The sequence below is a fragment of the Acinonyx jubatus genome, chromosome E1 (genome assembly GCF_027475565.1).
Source record: "Acinonyx jubatus isolate Ajub_Pintada_27869175 chromosome E1, VMU_Ajub_asm_v1.0, whole genome shotgun sequence".
Taxonomy (NCBI): domain Eukaryota; kingdom Metazoa; phylum Chordata; class Mammalia; order Carnivora; family Felidae; genus Acinonyx; species Acinonyx jubatus.
The window spans coordinates 53,813,692-53,837,424 of NC_069397.1; the positions used below are offsets into that span (position 1 = coordinate 53,813,692).

Here is a 23,733-nt window from a genome sequence, read left to right on the forward strand (position 1 = left end):
CGGCGCGACCCCGCCCCCGGAATAAGGGGCTGGAGCAGATTCGGCATCGCTCAGACGCCGCGCGGGGTGGGGATTGGTCCACGCGCTCCTGCTCCAACTTTTAGCAGTTCGGGGCCACAGCTCGCCGCACACCTGCTTGTTCAGCCAGTCTGAAGGCGCGGGGATTCCCTCCTGCGCTCCCTCCTGCCTGCCGGTCCACAGGGAGGAGAGAAGGGCTGGACCGTCCCGCCCCCAGCCCCCAACAGGACCCCACGTCGCACCACTGAGCCGGGCGAGATGAGCGCGGACGCGGCGGCCGGGGCGCCCCTGCCCCGGCTCTGCTGCCTGGAGAAGGGTCCGAACGGCTACGGCTTCCACCTGCACGGGGAGAAGGGCAAGGTGGGCCAGTTCATCCGGCTGGTGGAGCCCGGTTCGCCAGCCGAGAAGTCGGGGCTGCTGGCCGGAGACCGGCTGGTGGAAGTGAACGGCGAGAACGTAGAGAAAGAGACCCACCAGCAGGTGGTGAGCCGCATCCGCGCCGCGCTCAACGCAGTGCGCCTGCTGGTGGTCGACCCCGAGACGGACGAGCGACTGCAGAAGCTGGGTGTCCAGGTCCGGGAGGAGCTGCTGCGAGCCCAAGACGGGCCCGGGCAGGCCGAGCCGCCGGCCGCCACCGAGGCGCAGGGGGCTGGTAGCGAAAATGAGCCGCAGGCTGCCGCGCCAGAACCGCGCGAGGTGGAGAAGAGCTGTCCGGAGCGGGTAAGTGTGGGCCGGGACCCAGCCGCGACTGGAAAGGGGTGGGAGTGGGGATCGGGAGAGACCCAGGCGCCCCTCGCACGCCCATCCCGGCGCCTGCCTTGTCTTTCTGAAACTAGATCCTCGAACGGGAGGCTGCTTCCGCCCTCCCGCCGACAGGTCAAACTGGCAGTTGCTGAATTGGGGCTGCGTCCCGCCACCCCCACGCCCCTCCCTCCCCAGACTGGGCTGGGATCCTGAGCGCCTTGCCACCTGCACTTCTTGTCCCTTGGCCTTTGGGAGTGGGGGTGAAGGAGGGTGGCTCAGGGGAGCCCAGTCCCCCTTCCTTGGTTCTGTTGGTGGTATCTGTTCCCGTTCTTCGGAATCCCCCAATCCCGCCCCACGTCGGCCACCCGACTCCCAGCCGCACCAGAGGTGCCAGCTTCCTCCACGGCCCCTGAGGGTGGTAGCTGAAGCTGGGGTGAAGCGACCGCCTCCCCGATTTCAAAAAGCAAGAGGAATAACCGCCCCTTTACTGTGCCGAGCCCCAGCACAAGGAGGGGAGGGGTCGCCCACAGGCTTCTCCCCGCACCTCCCCCCCCCCCGACCACCCCCCCCCTCCGCCCCGCCGGCTGGTGTGTGTATCATTAACCTCAGCCTGGCTGGACTTCATCCTCCTGAAGTACAGTGTGACTTTTAAGAGGAGACGAAGCCCCGCCATCTCAGGGCGAAGTGTGGGGGTGGGGTGCGGGGAGGAGGTGCAGAGGCGTCTCGGAGGTGGTGGTGGCTCTGCCACCCAGGAGGATTTATGAGTCTCAGGAATGTGAGGAGTAAGCGCCAGCTTGTATCTGGGAATGGGAGGGGAGGACTTTGGAAGAAGGGAACGGGCTGGGGGGAGGGCGGGGAGAGTGGTCCGGTGTCCTGAGGCCAGCAGCACTCACCAGGGGCAGGTGGTCTTGCCCTGTCATCATCTTGTGTCACTCCAGTCCTGGGACACGAAGCAGGCTGGTTACTTTTTGCCCAAGTTTGGTGTTTCCCCAAACGATCCCAGTGTGGACCAGCTGCAGGAGGGTCAGTAGCAAACCAGGAGTGGTGATGAGAGCCTCCTGTCCCCAGGGAGTGAAGGGGGACGCCTTGGGGTGCAGATTGTGGGGAGCTAGGCCTCTCAGGGCCCATTTGGCTTGCACCAGCTCTCCACCTGGTGGCAGCCTGTGGCAGGAGTATCCATGGTGCCAGCAGAAGCTTCCCTGGACAGAGAAAGGGCACTGTTCAGCCTTAAGGTAGAAGGTGGAGCCAGAGAGGACCAGCTGGTTTCGTGGAAGTGAGGTCACCAGGAGCCCCGTCCAGCCAGAGCTGGGTGCTGGGAATACCAAGGCCGCCAGGCTCCCACTTCCTGCCACTGCCAAGCTGGCGTTGGCAAGGGTGGGGGAGGGGTGGGAGCATCCCTGGCAGGGGTTGACACCGCGGAGTCGGAACCCCTGACCTCTGGTCCCAGGCAGAAATCCAGTTTGAACTTTGTGCTGAGTGCATCGATTTGCCGTTCTCCCAACCCCCCCCCCCCTTTTTTCTGGACTTTGGCACTGGCACAAGTAACCAACTCCCCGCCCCCATCCCCCACCAAGATACTGTTATGTTCAGCTCCTCCCATTGCCCTTTCAGTTTTTCTTTCTTTCTTTTTTTTTTTTTTTTTTTTTTTTTTTTTTTGCTGCTGGGTGCAGGAGGGCCTGGGTGGGGAGGTGGATGATGCCAGGAACATGGAGGCTTGACCTAGCACATTCGCTCCCACCATGCCTGCTGAAAAAGCAGGGGAGCTTCACTTCCTGCTTTCTAGGTGACCACAGAATCCGATCCCCCCCGATGGTCATGTGACAACTGCATTTGTTCCTGCTTTGTTAGCCCAGAAGGGAGTAGAATCCCCTCCAGGCAGTCCTGGGGACACCATCACCAGGTCTCTTGGGGTTTCAGGTCAACAGTCAAGTCACATAACTTATCTGAGCCTTGGTTCTCCCATCTGTAAAGTGGGGTGCGTTGTAACACGGTGACACCCGCCTTCTCTAGAATTTTACAAATAATGGGAAGCACTCAAGCCCCAAGTGGATGCTGAATTGAGCACCTTTCTTTCTGCCCAGGCATTTGTGCGAGGACCCTTTCATCTTCCTGCATAGCCAGTGCCTCTGGTAGGAAATTCCCATGAACTCTGGTATGGTGGCCACGCAGGTGACCCACCCTTGTCATTGCAAAAAAGAAAAAAAAAAAGTTAATAAACATAATATGAGTTATTTTTTTCCCTAAAAGGCGTCTCCTATAAAGAATTTGAGTTTTACTAAGTTAGTTTTAGCCTGAATATGTTTGCAAAGTGGGGGCTATTAGGGTATCCTCATTGGCTCTCACAAGTGAAAAAGGTGTTATGTGGGACAGTGCTGCACGAAGAGTGGGTGGCAGGTGACATCTCACTGGAAAGACCAGACTGGGTCAAGAATCATACAGGGCAGATGGTGTGGGGGTGCCTGTAGTGCTGTTGGAGGAGCAGGTGGAGGGGACTTGGAGCTCTGCCCACCTGCTTTGTCGGTGACTCTCCCCACCCCCTCGGAGAGAGGCGCAGCAACGCCCCTGCCCACAGCTCCCACAGTCACAGTGGTGCCTGGCCTGGCCTGAGCCAGCTCAGCTGTACTAGCTGGGCCACCCCGAGCCACGTATCTTAACCTTTCTAGGCCTCTGTTTCCTCTTGTGTAAGGTGGGAGCCTAACAGCTTGCACCTGGGGTTGGGATCACATGGGGCGGTCTGAAAAGCAGCCGTTCTGTGCCTGGCACTAAGTAAGTGCTCAGCGAACGTCGATGTTGGTATTTGAGTTGAGAAGTATTTCACAGTGATTGTTGCATGCCCACCCATGGGGCAGCCAGCCCTGGATCGGCCTCTGCCTGGGCAAGTGCATCTGTGTCCCAGCCTGGTGCTCAGTGAGTGTTCAGTGAGAGGCCACTGTTCTCAAATAATCAAAGGGGGTTCCACAGCCCATCCCAATACAGCAACCCAGTACATCCCGATGCTACCCTTCAGCCTGGGGACTTGTCAGTCCCCTTCTCCACAAGGCACACTCTCCGAAAACCACTCACAGCCTTGTGGAGCCTTTCCTTGACCCTGCAGACAGAATGAGCTTTCCCCACCCCCCCCAAAGTTTATTTATTTTAAGAGCATGAGATTGAACCCAGGAAGGGTAGAGAGAGGGGAAGAGAAAGAATCCCAAGCAGGTTCCGCATTGCAGAGCCTGATGTGGGACTCGAACCCATGAACCGTGAGATCATGATCTGAGCCGAAATCCAGAGTGGGAGGCTTAACCGACTGAACCCCCGGGGCACCCCCAGAATGAGCCTTTTCTTTGCTCACCTCCTCCTCCCTGTCCCGCATCTTTTATTGCTCTGAACACGCAATATTTGAATCATCTGTTCATGATCGTGACCTCTGCTGCAGTGGTGAAGAGGGCAACAACTGTGTCTTCTTTGTGTTTATATCCCCAGCGCTGTACCTGGCACAGAGGAGGGAGGGGCTCAAATAATTTTTGAACGAATGAATGCATGATAACCACCAGGGACCTTTATCCTAATTCATGTCAGTCCAGCATACCTGGGCCCATTTGCGCCTCGGGCACACCCAGAGATCAGAATTCCAGGCAGTACCTACCCACTCTTTTCTCTTGCCTGTTGGAAGCTTCCATTTTAAGACTAGAAGGCTAAAATTCTGGGCTTCTGTGTTAGCTGGCTCTGGCACCCTAATTTTCCACTGTGGCCTGCAACCTTCAGCTTCTACTTCTGTGAAATGGGAACACCAATACCCCACCTTGCAGGGTTTGGGGGAGACTTGATGACATAAGAGGGATGTATGTGTGTGTCTCAGTGTGTCAGTGCCCAGCTTGGGGTGGTTTCCTGCCAGACCTGACCCTGATCCCAGAGGCAGAAACGGTGCAGGCCAGGGCAGTTGGAGCATGTGACTCTTGGTCCCAGGATCGTGAGTCTGATCCCCATGTTGGGCGTGGAGCCTACTTAAAAAATAAATAAAACTTAAATTAAAAAAAGAAAGAGAAAGAGAGAGGGAAAGAAAGAAAAGAAAAGAAAATGAAAAAAAGGAAAGAAAGGAAAGGAAAAGAAAACAGAAAAGAGAAGAGAAAGAAAAGAGTGCAGGCACCCCCCAGGCAGCAAGGTGGGTACGTGGGCACAATTACCTGGAAGCCTACCAACTTCTTTCCCAGGACAGGCAGGCCATTTCACACCGACCAAGTTAGAGTTTGGGAGGGCAGAACAGGGTTTGAACTGCAGGGTGTCTGGATTTTAAATAGATGGGTATGTGTGATAGTTTGTGTGTTGGTACCTGCTCTTAAGCCACATATTTGGGGTCTCTTTCTCTCCTGGTTCTTACCAGGTTCCTGTAAAGTTAAATTCTGGAGAGAGAGAATGGGGTGCTCTTCTCTGTATGTCTAGATAGGGGCCCTTCTCTTCCTCTCCACACTTCCCACCCCATGGGGCCCTGGGGAAGTGGGGGAGCACTTAGGAGTTAGGGGAGGAAGGGGCGTAGCCAGGGTTTCATTGGTGCTGCAAGCCTTTTACAGAGAGAAGCCAGGGTTCTCCATCCCGATATTAGATATTAGGTGTTCATCTTGCTGCTCTGAGTAGCCCTGCCGGGGAAGGAGACTCAAAATTTCTAGTGTCCAGCCTCGTGCCATAAAGATGCCAATGCTAATTTCATGGATTCCCCTGACAACCCTGCAAATTGGGTATTATTTTCTGCATTTTGTGAGTTGATAGTAAGTGTTCAATAAGCGGTAGGTATTGTGTCTAGCAAAGTGCTGTGCATTAAACATGCCTCACGTCCTTTAATCTACACGACCACCCCGCGAGGCCGGAATTAGACCCCAACGGTCTACATGTGGAAACTGAAGCTTGGCCAGTTTAGCTGGCTGGCTCCAGGGCTCTCAGCTAATGAGCCTTTACCACATAGCTGGGGTGTATCTTGGAACCCACCTCTCTCTGGCTCCATTGCCTGCACATCCATTTGGCCATACAGTTGGGTTGACGTTGAGGGCCTGAGTGTCCTGCTGGGTGTCTCTGCCCGTCACATTCTGGGCCACATAAGAGCCATCGCCATGGCATAAATTCAGGCTTGCTTGCATCAGCTCCTTGCAAGGAAGGGTCCAGGTAGCTTCTGTCCCTAAGGGATAGCCTTCAGCACCATTAGGAAAATGTGTCAGCCCTGATGGAAGGCCTCCGCCCAGAAGTGGCCTCACCCTTCTTCTGCAATGGGCTGGGGCTAGGAGTCTGGCCACCAAGTCTCTACCCCACTCCCAACCCCCTGGGTCCTAAGAATCCACCTTTGCTGGCTTTGGGGCTTCCCTGTAGCACAAAGGGCCCCTTCTGAAGGCCATCCTTGACTGTTGGCCTTGGCCTTCCTTCTCCCCTGGAACAGAACAACTCACCACATAGCCCTCTGGGCAATGTTTAGTTTCCTGTGCCCTAGGAAAGGGCAGGTGGCACGGGTTTCCTAAAAATGGGATTCAAGTGCCACTGGCTCGTTGTTGTCGTCCGGTATAAGGGTGCTTTATAAGGTCATGGTGCCCGATTCAAACATGGGGGCTGATTTAGAAAAGCGTTTGGGGCTGACAGCGTAATGGTTGAGAGTGAGGCCTTTAGAAATATCAGCGGGCCATTGTGGCCGCCACCTGCCGCATGTGGCTCTTAGCACTTCAGATGTGCTAGAAGTGTGAAATGCACACCTGATTTGGAAGACGTAGTACAAACAAAAGGAAGTAACAGTAATGCTGTTAAATATTTTTAAGTGGATTACATGTTGAAATGATAACAGTTTGGGGTGGTATATCGTGTTAAATAAGATACTTAAAGTTCATTTCTCTTGTTTGTTTTTACTTTAGTGTAATTTTAAATTACCTGCCAGCCTGACATCCTGTTTCTGTCGGGCAGTGCTGCCCCACATCTGAGTTCCGAGCCTGCCTTCTCCCCTCAGCTGGGTACTCAAGCCATTTATGTGATTTCTTTGGACCTGAGTTTCCTTCTCTGGGAAACGAGGGCAGTGATACCTTCCTCGCAGGACTATAATTGGGTTTGAATGAGAAAGTGCACGTAAAATCCTAGTGCAGTCCTTAGCACATAGTAAGTGCTCATGAAACGGTGGCTGATATTTATTTCAATAGGGCCCCAAGTATACAGGCTCCCTGAGGGTCTTCGTCGGTCTTGGGACAGCCTGCAGGAGTTAAATCCAGTGGCTTCTGGGAGGAGGGTGAGGGATGAGAAGGGACGAGAATGCAGTGCCCGCGGGGCAGGCAGGCATGGGGCGGCCAGCCTGGATGGTGTCCAGCCAGGCAGCAAGCAGCCCACGTACCAGCCTGCTCCGTCCCAGGCTTGCCCAGCCCTGGGGAGACCTGAGCCAAACTCCTTTGGGTGGGTCTCTGGCCGGCACCAGGAGAAAAGAACCAGAGGGAGAAGCTGGCTCAGGGCCCCTGCGTGTTGTGTTGGCGAAGCAGCCCCCGCTTGAGCATATGTTTCTCTCCAGGATCCCACCCCAGTTGGGCTCCCAAGAGGGGCCTTCCCACTGGGAAACAGGAAGGACAGGACCAGGGGCTAGAGTAGCTCCTTTTTTGCCAATGGAGGTGTCCGACATCCCTCAGTCCGTACAGACCTGGGCGGGAAAGGTCCTCTAGGGTGAACTGAAGCCATATCAGGACCATGGGGCAGCGGGCAGTGGCAGCCAAGCCCTCTGTACCCTGGGTGAGGAGAGGATACCTTTAAACCTAGGGCTCTGGTCTGAGCTCCTGGTCACTTCCCAACCTGCCCTAAGGACAGTGCCCCCTTGCTGCCCAGTCATATGTCACCCTCAGGCCAGGCCAGCTCTCGCCATCCATCATGGCTTCCTTGAAGAGCTGGTACCAGGCCCAAGCTTGTGTGTCCAGAGTCCCATGGAACAACTGAGCTGCCTCCCAGAGCAGTCACGGTGCCTTAATGCCCAGCATACCCTGTGTCCCACCCCCACCAGAACAGCCAGGACTCCTTCCCCACCTTCCCCCCTCCCCTCACCCACCCCATTGTTGGGGCTGATCTCCCTGTGTGGGGCAGCAAGCATCAATCTTATCTGCAAAAACAAGAGCCCTTGGCTGGGTTGGGTTGGGGGAAGGGCAGGCTTGGGAGGTGAGGGTCACCTCTGTTGTTCCCTTAGCCACCCCGGTGGTCTTCCTGCTCTTTCAACCCATTCCTTCTGGGACCCACAGCTGGCTGGCCTTCTGGAAGCAACCTGGCTATTTTCTATAGGGCCATCACCATGACACCGATCAGGGAGGGGCTGGGCTCATTGGGGCGTCGGCCCCCAGCAGCCCTCCCCTTAGGAGCAACAGGGAGCGGCCCTGGGCCTGCTCCCCAGAGACGGGCACTGGGATTAGGGTATCGACTTTCCTCAGCTTTCCAGGTGGCTGCTGGTGGCACCTATTGAATAACGTGCCCACAGTCCGCTCCCTGGGCTGCGTGGGTGGAGGTGACTGGGCGGCCACTCGGGGCTGGGCTGGGCTCCCTGGGAGAGAAGAGAGAATGGAGAGGATGGCCACAGGGGCCTGTGACAGGATTTGGGACAGCCTCACAACCTGAGGGTGGGAGAAGACTCCAGGAGAAGAGTCTGGAGGCACTTCTCCTGATGGGGTCTTTTCTGGCAAGCTTGTCTGGTGTTGCTTGGAAGTGAGATTCAGACCCATCCAGCCCCCCAGCACCCCCCCGCCCCGCGCCAGCCCATTTGCACTGCTCTTTGGCCACCGTTGCCTCTTGTTCCTTCCTCTTGCTTCCTGGTCTCCGCCAGGCTCCTCGCTGAGCAGATTCTGATTTTTGCTTCTGAGCTGTCATCGTTACTGGGAGCCCCACCTGGTACTCTGAACCCTCTTGAGGCCATGTTCCCCACGGGAAGTTGCCCGCCACGCACCAGGACCAGGATGGCCTGGACTTTCCATCTACCCTTTTCCCCAGAAGCAGAACCCAGGTCCTACTTCAGGTCTGGGGGTGCTGGGCCAGCCCTCCCCGCCAGATTCCCAGGGAGGCTGCCCCCGGGGACTCCTCATGCCAGCACCAGCCTCCACCCTGGCTGGGATGGGCTCCTTTGATGGGCTGACTCAGCAGCTGGCAGTGACACCTCCTGGAGACAGCTGGGGGAGGGGTGGACAGAATCAGGCTGGTCTCTCTGGAGGAATTGGAAGCCTCCACCCCTCCTGTGGGAAGGGGACTTGGGAAGGAGGGAGCTAGTTGGGGCCGTTAAAGGTGTCTGAGCGCTTCAGAAAACCACCTGGTGCTTCTCCCTGCTCAGCTACCCCCAGAGGGCAGTGGAGCAGGTCCCAGTGCAGGGGAAAGGGAGCAATGGGGTAACTGAGCCCCATTTCCTCTAATCCTAATAGCTTGGTACTTGACAGAGGGGAGTGGGGTTCAAAGCAGGCCCTCCGGCTTTAATGACAGATCACCAGACACGGCGTCCAGGGAGATACGCAGAGGGATCAGGAAGGGAAGCCTCTAGCACAGAGACCCAGGCCGATTAATCGCCCTGCTGGCCAGGAGCACTCCCGGAGCCACCAGGCTCCCCCAGCTCTGGCTGGAGCTCTGGCCGCAAGAAGCCTTAAGACCTTGAGCACCCGGAAGGAAGGCTGTGGTTTCATCAGCTACCAGCTGCCTCCCTGCAGAGACTGCAGCCACGGTGGGAGGGCGCACCACGGGAGGGCAACCCGTGTTTACGACTGACTCCTGCAGAGGCCCGGGCTCCAACTGGGCCTCCTCCCAGTCTGGACTTGGGTCCTTCAGGACCAGCCCACAAATGGTTTAAGGAACTCGGGGTCCAAGTCAGAGACCTGATTGGAGCTCTGGCTCTTGCACCGTAAAGCCCTATGACATCAGGCAGTGGGCTTAACATGTGGAGTCTCGGTTTCTCCGTCTTAAAAATGGGGGTGACCAGCCCCAGCCAGGTTGCTAGGGAAGGCTCTTTGGAGTGAGGTGGGGAGGAGCAAGGATGTCAGGGCTGCCCTGTTCCATTCCCCCCCCCCCCCCCCCCCCCCCCGCCCGGTCTTGATTCTCCTCCCTACTTTCTCAGGGTGATCGTGAGCTCAGCCTGGCTGTGGAAAGCCGAGCCTGCCTGGTGGCACTGGTCAGACCTGTTCCTGCTCACCTCGGCCTGGGGGAGGGCTGGGCTGTCAGCTTTGTGGAGGGATTAGCTGGAGGGGAGAAGAGCCTCACTAACTCCGGAACAAGATCCCCTGGGGACTGGGAGGGCTGTGGGGGTTGGGCGGAGGGGAGAGATGAATGAGGCAGGTGGTGGCAGGGGGCCTCTTGGGACTGTGCCCTGCAGTGAGGAGCCCAGGGGACCTGGAGAGCTTGGGAGAAGGGAATGCTTCACGGCCCCTGGGGAGAGGGTGCCTCCGTGCCCCCGGCCACACACACACTTTTTACGCTCACATCTTTGTCTTTGCTATTGTTCTGGGTTGAGCAGAGCCTGCTGGAAGAGAAGGGCCCAGGGCCTCTGGCCCAGATTAGGGTCCAACCATCACCTCTCCCTCCTAACTTCCTCTCCACAGCCCCCACCAACATCCTGAAACACAGGGAAAGACCTGCCTGGGCAGTTGAAGGAAGGCAAAGTCACCCTTCAGCCACCCCCCTGAGAGTGGAGGGGTGGGGAGCCCCAGATGGTAGCTGCCTCCTGGGGCTGGCAAGTTCGGGCAGGAGGCCTGTAAGCCCTCCTCTCCTTCCCTGCCCTCCCTTGCCAGCTCTACTCCCAGCTTGGGACTGGCGTTTCAGAGCAAACTGGCCCCCACCCTCACCCCCAGAATCTCTCTTCTCTGCTTCAGGGGATTATTCATTAGTGTCCCCAACGCTGAGAAAGTCTACGAGTCCGAGTGCACAGGGATTTGGGAGTTGTAAAGTGTTTCTACCTATGCTAATTATCTCACTTGGCCTCAGAGCAACCCTGGGACCCTGGGAGGCAGGTGGCAAGAAGAATGGCCTATAAATGAGGAACCTAAGGCGCTAAGAAGGAAATAACTTGCCCCAGGTCACATAACTACTAAGTGGGGAAGCTGGCCCCTGGGCCAGTCAGGGTCTCGACTCCCGCCATTGCTCATTGCCTGGTGGCCTGTGGGGGGGATCACCAAGAGCTAGTAGACTGGCTGCTGCAGCCCTGCCCAGCCAGGCCTGGGAGGCGGGGGAGAGGGTCCCCCAAGCCAGGCCTCAGGCTCAGGGTTCTGGTCAGGGTTTCAGTTGCTTGGGCCTTGCACACCCAGATTCCCTCCATCATGTAAATGTGTCTCTAGGCCTGCAGCTTCTGAGCTAAGCTGCTTAAGTTGGACCAAGGATGGTGAAAAACATTTTCAGCAGAGTGTCTGAGTGCTTGAGAGAAACCTGCCTGAGCCCTTTCAGTAGGTCCCCACTCTGGGCTGCAGCCACACAGGGCTCCCTTCAGCCCAGCCCTGATTTCATGGCCCCTTCCCCGTTCAGGCTCCTTGGGGACCAACAGGTTCTTTGGGGTTCTATGGCTGCCTTTGCCCTCAGCCTTGGTTCTGCTGATGGGGGGTCCCTGTCCTGTCCAGGACCTCTGGCTGTGCTTCTCCCCAGTCTGTGGTCATCTGGCTGCCTGCTTCCTTCCTTTCGGCTGGGCCATTTGGCTTGATGGGGAAAAGCTTTACTATAAACATGCTGACCAGCTTTCAGTAAACACCTGCCCTGCCTCCCCCGCTGCAGAGATCTGGGTACAAAAGGGCCAGGGATCCCCAGTCACCTAGCCAGGCTGAACTTTTAGAGGGGAGGGAGAAAGTAGCAATCAGAATAACACTATTTACCTTAGAATGTCACAAGGGGAGGGACTTGAGCTAATGTGGTCCTGCCTCCCATTTAATAGAAAAGGCGGCTGGCTTGGACAGGCACCTGAGCCGTTTGCTACAATGCCAAATCTCCGCACAGGTCTTCTGGGGCCCAGCCCAGCATTCTCAAATTGTCGAATTGTTCTGTGGGAGCTCAGCAAACTTGCGTTATTCCCCAGTGTTTCTTTGATGGGGGGGGGGGGGTTGGCTATCAGGCACAGGGCAGGGAGAGCGGGACCTCCAGTGATGGAGAATGGTCATAGACCCTCCTTTATCCCCACAGCATGAGCTTCGGCCTCGGCTCTGCACCATGAAGAAGGGTGCCAATGGCTACGGCTTCAACTTGCACAGCGATAAGTCCAAGCCAGGCCAGTTCATCCGGGCAGTGGACCCAGACTCACCTGCCGAGGCCTCGGGGCTCCGGGCTCAGGACCGCATCGTGGAGGTAGTGATTCTCACGCTCTTCCCAGGCCCTTCCTGACTGCATCCCCACAGATAAGCAATTCCTGGGGGAGCCATCACCCTGTCTGCTCCTTGGTTAGTCCATGGGGCCCAGGTAGCCCACAGATGCCAGGTAGATGGAGGGATGGAGGGAGGGAGGGAGGGAGGGAGGCAGGCAGGAAGCCAGAGAGAGGAGAAGAGTGGTAAGTGGGTCGGCAGGAGGGGAGGGAGGGAGGATGGATGGATGGATGGGTGGGTGGTGGTGGTGGATGATGGACGGACTTCTTTCCTGCCCCCACCTCCTCTGGGCTCTTTACCAAGAGACAGGCTCAAGATTCACCCACCCATCCATCCCAGTGGATGTATGTGGCCACCTACAGAGTTTCCCACTGCTGGAGGCCTCCGTGCCAGCAGGTGCAGTCAAACACTCTTGTGCAGTGCTCAGGAGGAAAGGAAATGTGAACCTTGTGCCTCGGGCAGGCCCCAGAATCTCAGTCTTAGAACCTTAGAGCTGGAAGATCAGCTCTCCCAAGACTTCTCATTTTACACGTGAGCAAACCATGGCCCAGAGAGGGAAGTCGGACACAAGTACATAGAAACGCTAGGGCCCAACCCAGGCCTCCCCTATCTTTCCTGTCCCAGCTGTGTTTGTTTAGTCTTTTCTCCATATTTTCTTTGGCTTTTCTCATGTGTCCTGCCTCCTCATTTGACTGTCAGGTGGGAGGACCACTTGGCTTACTTTAAGACTCCACAGGCAACTGGGCAGGGGGGGGCCTCAGTGTCCCCAGACTGCCACCTGGCCGAGGACAAAGAGGACCATTTGTACCTCCCTCCACCTACCCCTCCGAAACTGTGCCGCTAACCCGTGTCCCCACCCACAGGTGAACGGGGTCTGTATGGAGGGCAAGCAGCACGCAGATGTGGTATCTGCCATCAAGGCTGGTGGGGACGAGACCAAGCTGCTGGTGGTAGACAAGGAAACCGATGAGTTCTTCAAGAAATGCAAAGTGACCCCGTCTCAGGAGCATCTGAACGGTGAGCTGGGTGGGGCAGCCGGAGGCCCCCAAATCAAGGATGTTGGCCAGTGCTCTAGATTTTACTGTGTCCCAGGGGAGGGGTGGGCAGCTTCCTGCCTCAGCTCCCTCCCTCTCCTTCGGGGGGGGGCCAAAGGTGGAGATTGGGAAGGGAGCCTGGTGTCAGGAGAGGAAGCGGGGATGGCAGTGGCTTTCTGAGGATGGCATATGACAGGGTGAGGCCGGCATGAGGGATGGCGAGACGGGACAGAGGCACTCATTCCCAGGCCAAAGCAGCAGCACCAGAGGGAAGCCTCAGCCCCCCATCCCCGCACCCCTCGCAGGTTCTCCAGGCAGTGCTGCCGCAAGGGAAGGGTTAACTCCAGCTCCGCTTGGTCAGATCAGAGTCCAGTGACAGGGGCCCAGTGCCTCCCCTCCCTTCTCTCAGGTTGTCTTGGAAACCCAGGCTCACTGGCTCTAGAGAGCAGTGGGTCCTTCCTTGGTCCCTGGGCCCCTGCCCTCCCCATCCCCCATATTACACTGCCAAGCCTGGCACCTCCCCCTGCCCAAGTCCAAGCCAAACCGGGCAACCCTGCCACCCGAGGGCAGTGAGGAGTTAAGCAACCCTCACTCCCTGGTCTGGACTTTCTCCCTGGGAAAATGGCTCCTGGGGGAGTTGGGGAGGGGGGTGTAGGGTAGGTGGGACCTCTTTGGACTTTGCAGCGGGTGGGGCTTCCCTCAGGGTGTCAGGATTTTATTTGTAGGAGGGTGATCTACTCAAAGGTCCTGCCACAGACCCCTATCCCTAGGTGGAGGGGCCAGGTGGGTCCTGGGGTGGGGGTGGGGGGGCGGTCCTGGAAGCAGGGATGGGTCAGGTGGAAGTCCCCCGCAGACTCTAGGCACGGGCGGTCAGGCACTGCCTCACCCTTGTTTCCCATGTTCATAGAAACCAGATAGCCCAGGTAGTTCCTTTCTTCAGTGAGGGCAAACTGAGGCCCCAAGAAGACCCAGCCTTCCTCTTGGCAACACGGTTTGGGGAAGACAGCTGGAATCTGGATTCCACGAGGCTCCTCCAATACCTTACCCTGCCGCCTCTGGCATCCTTCCCCCACCTACTCCTAAGAAATCAGCCCTCCGACATTCCTTCTTCTTATCTCTCTGGCTGGGTGGGATGGGCCCTGAGAACTACTGTGAGCGCAGCCTCGAGCCAGAGAAGCTGCACTGGGAGAGGCCTGGGGGCAGGTCTCCTCCCCAGGTGTCTCTCCTGCGGTCTCCAGGCCGCCCTCCTCCTCCCAGCTGGGTGTAACTGTCTGCAAGAAGAATGCCCCCCTCTCAGCAGCTGCCTCCTGACCACATGAGACAGCCTGGCCCTCGTGGGGAAGGGGCCAGCATGGGGGGAGTGGGAGAGTGAGTGTCTCCGGGTCCCAGCAATCCCCTGCTTGGCCATCGCGGGAAGGCTGTGGGTAGCAACAAGGAGGAAATGATGAGAATCGGGTGTGCCTGCCGTCCAGGCCAGCAGGAAAGATGCACGATGACGTTAAACGAAGAGTTCAGAAGAAATCCACCCAGGCTGACCAGTCCCCAGAGGTGGAACGGGGACCCCAGGCTGGTGTCTCTCCTTCTGACCCCTCCTGCCACCACCAGTTTTCCCATGGCAGGGGGAGGGCACACTCAGGATACTGCCCTGAGCCCCCTCATCCCCTTGCCCTCACATTGGCAAGCACAAGGTGGGATTAGTTTCTCTTTCAGCCAAGGCAGGTACTAACCATAACCTGGGGTGTAGTTCCAATTCTGGTGACAGCATCACTACCTAGGAGCCATTTGAAAAATGTCGATTCCTAGGCCCATTCCAGACCCACTGAATCAGGCCCTAGTGCCAAGGCCCAGGGATCTGCTTCCCAGGTCTTAGGCAGCCAGCCTGGAATTTTATCCCCATCTAGAACATTGGTTTTCCAAATAGCTCATTACCCATCAGTGGTTCATGAGATCAACTTAGCAGAGACCAGCATACTTCTTTGAACGAAACTGAATCAAAAACATTGGAGAGCATTGACGAAGCAGAAGGGGAAATGTTGTTTCGTGAAACTTCTGTTACACATGTGTAGTCTCTGTGTGTGTGCTGGGTCACCAGAAAGTCAGACATACTTGTAGAAGGTTGCAGTCAAGATACTTAAACACTGACGTAGGGAACAAGGTCTAATTATGGCCTAAACCCCAAAGCTCTCCCTCCTCTCCAGGCACCACTCTGTCCGCATTCCCCAGAGCTTCTGGACTCACCTCTGCTGTTTTTTCCTTCCCGTAGGTCCCCTGCCCGAGCCCTTTACCAATGGGGAGATCCGGAAGGTAAAGGCAGGCCCTCTAACACTTCTCTGGCTCTCATGCGGGGCTGCAGAAGGGTGGAAGGTGGCATGGTTGGGACAGGGACAGCTGTGTGGCTCAGGTTGAAACCCCCGTTTCCAAGCTGCTCCCTTCTGAGCTCCAAGCTATAGAACTGCCGGTGCACCCCTCAACCCCTGCCTAGCGCCAGGGCAGTCAGGAGAGAGAGAGGCCTGGCCGGGCCCCTCTGCAGCCCGCCATCCTGGTGACAAACCCCGCCTCCAACTCCCCACCGTACAGAAGAGGCCTTTCTTCCCCCCAAGAACAGAGCTTCAGTGTCTGGACGCACGCTGCCTGGGCCCTGCTGCTTCCAGTCTGGGTTGGAAGAACAAAGCCCCTCCTCCCCTCCTCCCTGGGCGGAAGGGAAGAGAAGGCAGTGGAGGCTGGGGAAGAGATGGTGGGGCCTGGTGCCAGCTGAGGCCGCAGAGGAACCCAGGCAGAGGCTGAGCACCAAGTCGGAGCCTTGGCCAAGACCTTCACTCCGAGACAGGCTGACTCAGAGTCAGACCACAGAGCTGGAGCTCTCTGCGGGGTCTACTGAAAGGTCTCCCCTCCCCAAGGGCTCCCCCCCAGGGCCCACCTGCACTTTGTGTCACCCCATTGGTGGGCCTAGAACTCTCATCAGCCTTATTCCTTCAAAGCCCTTCTTGGTTACTTTGGGGTAAAGGTTTCAAGATTCCTAGGGTCAAGTCCAAGTAAACAGGTAGGCCAGAAGGAATTCAGGGAGTATCACACATGTTCCCGGTGCCAAGCGGAGGCTCTCTGTGCCTTACCCTCCATGAAGCCCCTCCATGGTCATTGGCCCCAAAGGCTAGTCAACCCTGAAGGCTCCTTCGGGAGGGCTGGGGAGGGGGTTCTGTGTGAGCAGTTCCGCTAATCCCACAACGGTCACTCCCACCTGGGTGGTGGAACCAGGCTGCCCTCTGATCCTTAGAGGAATGTAAAACTGTCAATCCCCGAGGGGCCCCGCCAGGCTCAGGCAGTGGGGCTTTGGGGTGGGTGTTAAAGGTTTGAGGGGAGCTTCTCTGACTGGGCACCGGTCTCCCCTGGGGGCTCCTCTCTTATTCAGGACTCCCCCACCCCATCCCTTGCCAACCCACACCCCTCCTCTCTGTTTCAGGAGAACAGCCGTGAAGTCCTGGCTGAGGTAGCATCTGAGAGCCCCAGATCAGCCCTGGCAAGATCCACCTCCAGTGACACCAGTGAGGAGGTAGGCTGCCTGGGTGGGCGGGCAGAGGGTGGCACTGAGTTACGAGAAGCCCATTCCCAGGCCATGCTCGTTCCTGGCACGCCAGCCTGCCTTGGAGGTCACATGCTATGCCACGTTCTGTTCTTGTGACCTGGCTTCCCTGGGCACTGCCCCAAGGGAGCCGGCCACCTTGCCGAGGCTGAGGACCGGGACGCCTCGCCAGGCACTGACTCCCGGCCCTCTGCCACCGCCTCCTCCTCTTTGCAGCTGAATTCCCAAGACAGCCCCAGGAAACAGGACTCCACAGCACCCTCGTCTACCTCTTCCTCCTCTGACCCCATCCTGGACTTCAACATCTCCCTGGCCGTGGCCAAAGAGAGGGCTCACCAGAAACGCAGCAACAAGCGGGCTCCGCAGATGGACTGGAGCAAGAAAAACGAACTCTTCAGCAACTTCTGAGTGTCCTCCTGCGGGCACCAGGGAAAGCTGGTGCGACTGGGCCAGCCCCCCTGCCCCACCCGAGCCAGCTCCCTCTCCCTCCTCCCCACTCACTCCCCTCCCTAATCTACACACAAATCAGCACCAGCGTCCCTCCTCTATCGGTGAATCTGATTTTTCTAGAGAACCGTGCTCTTCCCTTACCTAGGGGAAGGTCAATGTTTCCAACCTGCCCCAGTCAGCAAGCAGACTCTGGCCCACGTCTCCTGCGTGCTTCGGCCTACCAGGGGCACCCTCACCACACCCCTGGGACCTCAGTGAAACCCATACCAAGCAAGGACCTGGGGACAGGCAAGAGGTCCTGTTCTTTCACGACCCCAAGTGATGAGTCAAAGGTTAATCAAGGACTGCTGATTACAGCAACGCTGTGGAATGGACAGGGGCCCGTCGTTCTCAGAGCTGTGGCTGGGGCATTTACTTTTGTTCATTTGATTTTTTTTTTTTTTTTTTTTGAGTGCAGTACCACAGACAGAGTTTAGAGGGATTTTTGTTTCCTTGATTAACATGATTTTCCAGGTTGTTGCATCCAGGATATAGCAGCAACCTTAGCCTTAAACTTTGTTTTTGCTCCTACTACACTCCCCCCCCCCCCACCACCACCACCGGGAGCCCCGGGCAACATGGGGAGGGTCTGGCCACCTCCTGCCCAGCCACCCCACTGTAAGGAAACTCCCATCAGAAATTCAACTGGCTTCCAAACCGCCTTGGCCTCTGTGTCTTCTTTTAGAGCCCTGGGTAGCCTCTGGCTGACGGGGTAGGGTACAGCTGGACGGGAAGACAGTCCAGGGCTCTCTGACTCCAGGCCAGGGAACAGAATGTGGGCAGCTATAAATCAGAGGGCCTTGGGCCCTGCAGCTGCCTGAGCTTTGCACAAGTCCTGCCCCAGAGAAACAGTTGTAGGAAGTGGGAGGTAAGATCCACATAACCAGAAGGCTTTATGCAGTTTTAATTCAAGAGCGCTGAAACTGTGAATCCCAAATGGAGCTGCATTTGGAATAGAAGACTTGGCTTTGATCTTTCCACTCAGCCAGTGGGGTGCAGGATCCCCTGGAGTGGGCTGAGCTGGCACCAGATTTTCTATCTTATCTGGCCGTGGACAGGATTGGAGGGCAGCTCTCCAGGACTAGGGGAAAACAAACCCAGCCCACTGAGTCCCAGGACATGCCCTGTGTCAGGTGGGGTGGAAGGGACTTTCCAAGGGCAAAATGCCCTGCTCCTCCTCAAAAAGATCCAGGGCTCTTACACCCGTGGCACCTGAGGCCACATCCCAGAAGCCTGCCAAAGTGGCCCGCAAGGGCTGACACTGCCAGGCCCAGAGGCTCCTGGGTTGGTGCTTGCAGAGAAGGAAGAGAAGTTGATGCTGCAAGAGACAGCTAATCAAAGGGAGTTAAGAATGAGTCACTATCTGGACATCTTGGTCTCTAGTTAGGGCTTAGAGTCCCACCAGTGGTAAGAGCAACCATTCCAAACCTTTTCACGGCACCAACAACGGCCTGGGGTCTGGCCCGCCCCCTCCTAACCTTGCCATTATCCTTTGGCCCATGTCGAGGTCCCTTCACGTAAGCAAGGCCTGAAGACTGCCCCACAGGGCAGTGGAGGGACCCCTCCCTACCTCACCTGTTGAGTAGGGAAGCCCTGGGGGCCTCTGACTAAGCTGAAGGCCAGAACTCCTACCCCTTCCCTACCACTGAGGGGCTGGACACAGTACAAAGGGGGCTTCCAAATGCAGTCAGATTCTAGTGGGATTCACCAGGATCAAGGGGACTGGGAACTGAGGGCCTCAGCAGTAGTTCTGGCTCTGCCATCAAATGCTCTGACACCTTGACCAAATCACTGCAATTCACCTGCAGGTTTCCTCCCCTTGGGAATACCCTAGGTACCCTTGAGGGTCTCTTCCGTGACTGTTTTGAAACGTGTCTGGCCTTGATAACCACCGCAGATCATGACTGGACAGTTAGGAATCCAGGGGCGTTCCCCCAGCCCCCACCCCCTCGCTCTCTGCCTGTTAAAGCACCAGGCAGCCTGGCGGTCCCGAACCTGTGCCTCTGGCGCCTCCTTGTGGCTCTGTCAGGTGCAGCTGCTCCCGGAGGCAGAGAAGCGAGGGGTGGAGAGTAAGAGATCACAGGTACCTTCAGGAAGGTACCGCTGAGTGGCTTCTGCTTCCTCCTGCAGCCCTTGCAACTGAGCAGAGGCTCCAGGCTTCAACAGAGCGGTGCTTCAGCCACAAGCAGCTGCATCCAAAACTCACTCCTGGGTCCAAAGAGAAGCAGCAAGGACAAAGGACACATGCTCACTTTCCAAGCCTCCTGTTTTTCAGGGCCTAGCTCGTTCACTTCCAAACTTCTTGGGGTCACACTTAGCCTACTTCTGCAGGACAAAAGCAGACTGAGCTCCTCCTGCCCTGATCCTACCACGCTGGACTAGACGCTGCAGGCTGGACCTTCTGGTGGCTCACCACTGAGGCCCAAGGAGAAAGCAGGGGAAAGTGCCGTGCAGTACGCTTTACTCCAGGTCAGGGCCTCCACTCCAGGCACCGCCTCTGCCCTTCCAAGGGAAAGGGGGCGTCCTGGCCATTCACCAGGCCCCCATTCACCTCTGTTCCCACCTCCACCCTGCCTCCGGTGGATTCGTGCTGTCCACTCCAGGTCCGAGAGCCCACTCCAGGTTTCTCCTGGCCAGCCCTGGAGCAGTTCATCCACACTGCCAGCCTGAGGGAGGCCAAGGTAAGTCCAGCCCAGAATCTGAAGGGCCCCAAAAGGAGGCTCCCAGGCTAGATGGAGGTAGAAGCACTCTGCCCCAAAGGCCTCAAAGGTTCACCTCCTTTGGACTGCGTGGTCCCACCACCCCCATTCACAGAGGGTGGCTGCCCGCAAGGTCAGTGGTCAACGGGACTCTGACAGCCCATCTCTATAGCACTTCTCTTGCACATGGCTGGTCTGCTCCAGAAGCCACTGCCGCTCATGTTCAGTCACTGTCAGTCTGAGTGTCACCTCTTGAAAGATGCTACTCACAGCCACCTATGTGAACCAGAGAGAGCAGAGCCAGCTAAGTTACAGCTATGAGCTCTAGCACCACTGGGGCTCACCGCCCAGGCCTCACCCTCCCACCAGTGACATCCTTACCTGCTCAAAGTGAAGCTTCCGGAACATCCGGATACTTGGTTCATTTCCTTGCCCAATTTTAGCCTCAAACTTGGTCAGACCTAGCTTGGACACTCCTCCCAGAGAAGATCAAAAGAGAGGGACAAGCCACAGGGTGAAGCCCCCCCTCCCACACACACCTCCTGTCCTTCCTGTCCCATTTTGCCTTGGAGGCACCTGTCACCTGCCCCCCCCCCCCCCACCCTCAGGCCTGGAGAAGGCCCACTCCCAACATGCCCTCATGTGCCCTCACCCTCACCCTCACCTGGGCCTGGCCACTTCTCCCACTGTCTGCTCAGACTTCCTTACCATAAGACATCATCATGAGAACAGCCTCGGTGCCAAAGCCTTTGCCCCTGCAGCTGGGCTCTAAGAAAAACAATAATAGTCACTGATGCTGTGTGCCAGGCTCCACCGCAGGTCCTGGACAGCTAAAACCTCATCTCATCCCTCGCAGCCCTACACAGTACTATTATTACCATTGTGCAGATAATAATACAGACACAGAAATTAAAATGACCTGCACAAGCGCTCACAGCTTAGAGACCCCCAGCAACCTGACCCCAAAGCTGACCCTTTAACCTCAGTGTGCTGCCTCAGGAGGACAGTTTTGGGGAAAGGCTGTGGACCAAGAAGGACACAAACTAGAGGGGCTCCTCCCACAGCATGGGAAGATGCTCCAGATATGCTCATTTATTTTGGGAGGGTCCCCAGTGCCCAGTCCCCCCCCGCCCCCCAGCAAGGATGGGGCATGATGAAGTTGGAAGACCCCCAAACCAAAGGTTAAATTCGCATCTAAGCATAACAAGGGAATAAAGGAAACCTCCACGGGTGAGCCACTAGGTGCTGGGCTTACTAACGTGGAACCTTCCATTGAGCTGAGGACCCTCTGCAGCCCCAGCTGGCTTAGGGTTCAGCAGATCGAGGGCCAGAAGGGAGGGAAGGCAGGGCCAGGTGGAACAAACCTGCAATCATGACCTCAATCTCCCCCAAGGAGGGGTCCCCTGGATCTGTGAGGAAGAGGTTCACATCTCCCGCCATGCAGCTCTCTTCAGTGGTGCGTGGCTGGGCCTGCCACTTCTCCGCATCCAGCACAATGAATGTGCACTCTGAGGAGGGAGGCGACAGGGTTATCGCCTCCACTCCCCAAAGCAGGGGAGTAAGGACAGTCTTCCCACCCAAACCAGAGAGCTGCAGAACATCGCCTCTGTCCGCCGGGAGAAAAAGGGGCCCAGAGCTCCCTTTAGCGGATTACAAAGCCCTAAATTTGCCTCACGCGGGAAAAGACAGTCTCCCCTGAACAGCAGCTGTATTCTCAGGGAGCAGTAACCACAACTGGGTTTGTGCAAGAGATGTGAGGGGCAGGGCCTCAATTTACAGCCAGAGCCCCAAATGCTTTACTCTCTCTCCCAGGCCTGATGCAGTGAGTGGGGAAGAAGACAGAAGCGTCAGCCACGGGGACTGGCTTCAGTGGGCATAAGAGTATGACGGTTTCAGGCACTTTCCGGGTTTTTCATGAAGGGCTTTTCACAAAGTTTCTGTGGCCCTGGAAGGGCTACAGCTGGGAATGAGAAAGGGAGAGAGGGAACCAGGAGACTGCCTCTGGAGCCAGCACAGGGCTTCTGCTTCTCACTGTCTGCATCTTCCCGCCAGCTCTGCTGCATCGAATACTCTTGCTCCAGGGTCAGGGGCTCAGAGGCTGTCAAACGCTGCAGCTCCTCTGATTTCATCCACTCGTGGTACCTGCAGGGACAGGGGGATGACCTTCGGCATGCAGGACTGATTCAGAAGCACGGGCCTGACATTTTATGAGATGAGGAAATTGGTAGAAAAGAGAGGCCCACAAGGCGAACACAGGGCTCATAAAAGACCCAAGGAAAGGGTCACAGTAGTTCCTAAGACAGAGAGCCACCAGCACAAGACCCAGAAGCGCGCTGGTCCTACAAGAGAGCAGCAGGAGGGATCAGTTCTGTCTGTCCAGCTTCCCATCCGGTCTCAGGGGTCAGTGCGGGGGAGCAGTCTGAACTCAAAACATTCCTCAAATTCCTGAGTGGAAGTGTATAGCAGGCTGACCTCAGCAAGGAAGGCTGGACAGATCTCCACAAAGGCCGAGCACAGGAACCCCCAAAAAGAAAAACTGCAAATAGAGAATACACCCCCACATCCGCACCATCCCAGTCTACATCTGTCAATTGCCAATTACCACCCCCCCCCCACACACACACACACACACTGACCCTGCCACTCAGTTCTGGCCTCTTAAAAACAGTAGACATCAGAACAACCCATCAGCTCAGTTTTATGACAAGCTGACATTAAGTCTTCAAGAACGGAGCATATTCACTGACGCCAGAAGAACGTCACTCATTTACAATTGGGCAGTTCCTTCTTTTCTTACACACATTCACTTTAAATAATTCCTCGCTGAAAGTCCAAAAAGGAAGCTGGGAGGATGAAAGGGAAAAGCGGGGGATGAGTAACTTGAAGGGAAGTCGTCCTCCCCTGCTTCAGCATCCACTTTTTTCTGTCATTACTGCTCCAAGCGATGATGCTTCTCCTTCTTAGAGGAAATAGCCTCTGAGGTTGGGGCTAAGGAAGGGAGGCCCTCCTGGCTGCACCTTGGAGAACTGGCTTGCACCCCATGTTAGGTGGACCCTTACCTAGGCACGTGCTCTGAGGTGTAGGGTACCAGCACCACCTTCTTTCCCAGCAGCAAGATGTTCTCATTTAATCTCATGGTAGCGGCCTGCAGGTGGGGAGGGCAAGCACTTCAGGACCTTGTTTCCTCCCACTTAGCGTGGGAGCCCTGAGCCTTCAGTTCACTGAATGTCTCCCGGGGGCTAAGCTGTCAGAAGAACCTTGGTCCTTCTTTCCTTCCAAACACTTCAGAGAACACGACTCTAGACCCCTTGAGAGAAGGGGAAGCGGGCTGGTTAAAGATAATTAAACAATTCTTGAATCGCATCTCAGGGGGTTAAGCCTGAGCTGCCATGTCTGCGTGTCCCACCTCGCCGAACGTGGAAGCCCGGAGCTCAAGTACCGACACTTAACCCCAAAGCTCCCATCACGCGCCCCAGTCCTGACACTCGGTCCCACGATCAACTTTCAGCCCCGCTTTAAGCCTATTTCCAACCCCTTCTCCCAGCGACCACCCCCCCCCCCCACCTGACTCGGGCCCTCTCTCCTCCCTACCCACCAAGCCAGGCCTAATTAGGCTCCTTTAGGGTGAGGCAGACTTAAATTCTCACTCCCCTCTCCTTAGTGTGGACCTGTGGGCTACTCTCCTCGATCCCTTCCTTCCCCACCCCCACCCCCCAACACCAGGGTCCCAGAACGGCTCAACACACACCCACTCCCCGCCGAAGAAAGCGTCCCCACCCGAGGGGGCGATCCGCCTCCTGAGACAAGCCCAGCTTCCCCACCGGCCCGCGGCCTCCCAGCCCGCACGCGCGTGGGAGCGCCCCTCCCCGGTTTCCGCCACGCAGACGGCAGCC

At 56.9% G+C, this 23,733-nt stretch overlaps 3 protein-coding genes across 6 annotated transcripts in view; 1 reads left to right on the plus strand and 2 right to left on the minus strand.

Annotated features, from left to right (window-relative positions):
* CD300LF (CD300 molecule like family member f) overlaps positions 1 to 2,028 on the minus strand; it is a 37,244-nt gene extending 35,216 nt beyond the window's left edge. Inside the window, exon 1 of the mRNA XM_053212493.1 lies at positions 1,656 to 2,028. Coding sequence (XP_053068468.1) covers positions 1,656 to 1,890 — 235 coding nt within the window. The 5' untranslated portion in view covers positions 1,891 to 2,028. The remainder of the gene's footprint in view (positions 1 to 1,655) is intronic.
* Positions 37 to 17,802, plus strand: NHERF1 (NHERF family PDZ scaffold protein 1). The gene is made up of 6 exons (XM_027052389.2): positions 37 to 738; positions 11,866 to 12,027; positions 12,905 to 13,058; positions 15,339 to 15,379; positions 16,533 to 16,622; positions 16,869 to 17,802. Exons 1-6 carry the CDS (start codon positions 277 to 279, stop codon positions 17,058 to 17,060), a joined length of 1,101 nt encoding a protein of 366 aa, XP_026908190.1. The 5' UTR covers positions 37 to 276; the 3' UTR covers positions 17,061 to 17,802.
* A 1,783-nt stretch (positions 17,803 to 19,585) lies between these two features.
* NAT9 (N-acetyltransferase 9 (putative)) lies at positions 19,586 to 23,733 on the minus strand. Of its 4 annotated transcripts, none has more exons than XM_027052395.2 (7): positions 23,589 to 23,733; positions 22,900 to 22,985; positions 21,873 to 21,982; positions 21,205 to 21,348; positions 20,549 to 20,608; positions 20,222 to 20,316; positions 19,586 to 20,116 (listed from the first exon to the last, which is right to left on the minus strand). In XM_027052395.2, exons 2-7 carry the CDS (start codon positions 22,974 to 22,976, stop codon positions 19,982 to 19,984), a joined length of 621 nt encoding a protein of 206 aa, XP_026908196.1. In that variant the 5' UTR covers positions 22,977 to 22,985; positions 23,589 to 23,733; the 3' UTR covers positions 19,586 to 19,981. The 4 variants fall into 4 exon arrangements, with proteins under 4 accessions (XP_026908196.1, XP_026908197.1, XP_026908194.1 ...); XM_027052396.2 differs by having other exon boundaries at positions 23,618 to 23,728; XM_027052393.2 differs by having other exon boundaries at positions 20,222 to 20,313; positions 23,589 to 23,710.

Excerpts from the sequence above, each read along its gene's own strand:
- NAT9 (XM_027052395.2), bottom strand. The coding sequence starts at position 22,976 with ATGAGATTAAATGAGAACATCTTGCTGCTGGGAAAGAAGGTGGTGCTG. Across the intron at positions 21,983-22,899 it reads ACCTCAGAGCACGTGCCTAG|GTACCACGAGTGGATGAAAT; the intron begins GTAAGGGTCCAC and ends CTGTCCCTGCAG. Across the intron at positions 20,317-20,548 it reads TCTCATGATGATGTCTTATG|GAGTGTCCAAGCTAGGTCTG; the intron begins GTAAGGAAGTCT and ends CTTCTCTGGGAG.
- NHERF1 (XM_027052389.2), top strand. The coding sequence starts at position 277 with ATGAGCGCGGACGCGGCGGCCGGGGCGCCCCTGCCCCGGCTCTGCTGC. Across the intron at positions 15,380-16,532 it reads CCAATGGGGAGATCCGGAAG|GAGAACAGCCGTGAAGTCCT; the intron begins GTAAAGGCAGGC and ends TCTCTGTTTCAG. Across the intron at positions 16,623-16,868 it reads CCAGTGACACCAGTGAGGAG|CTGAATTCCCAAGACAGCCC; the intron begins GTAGGCTGCCTG and ends TCCTCTTTGCAG.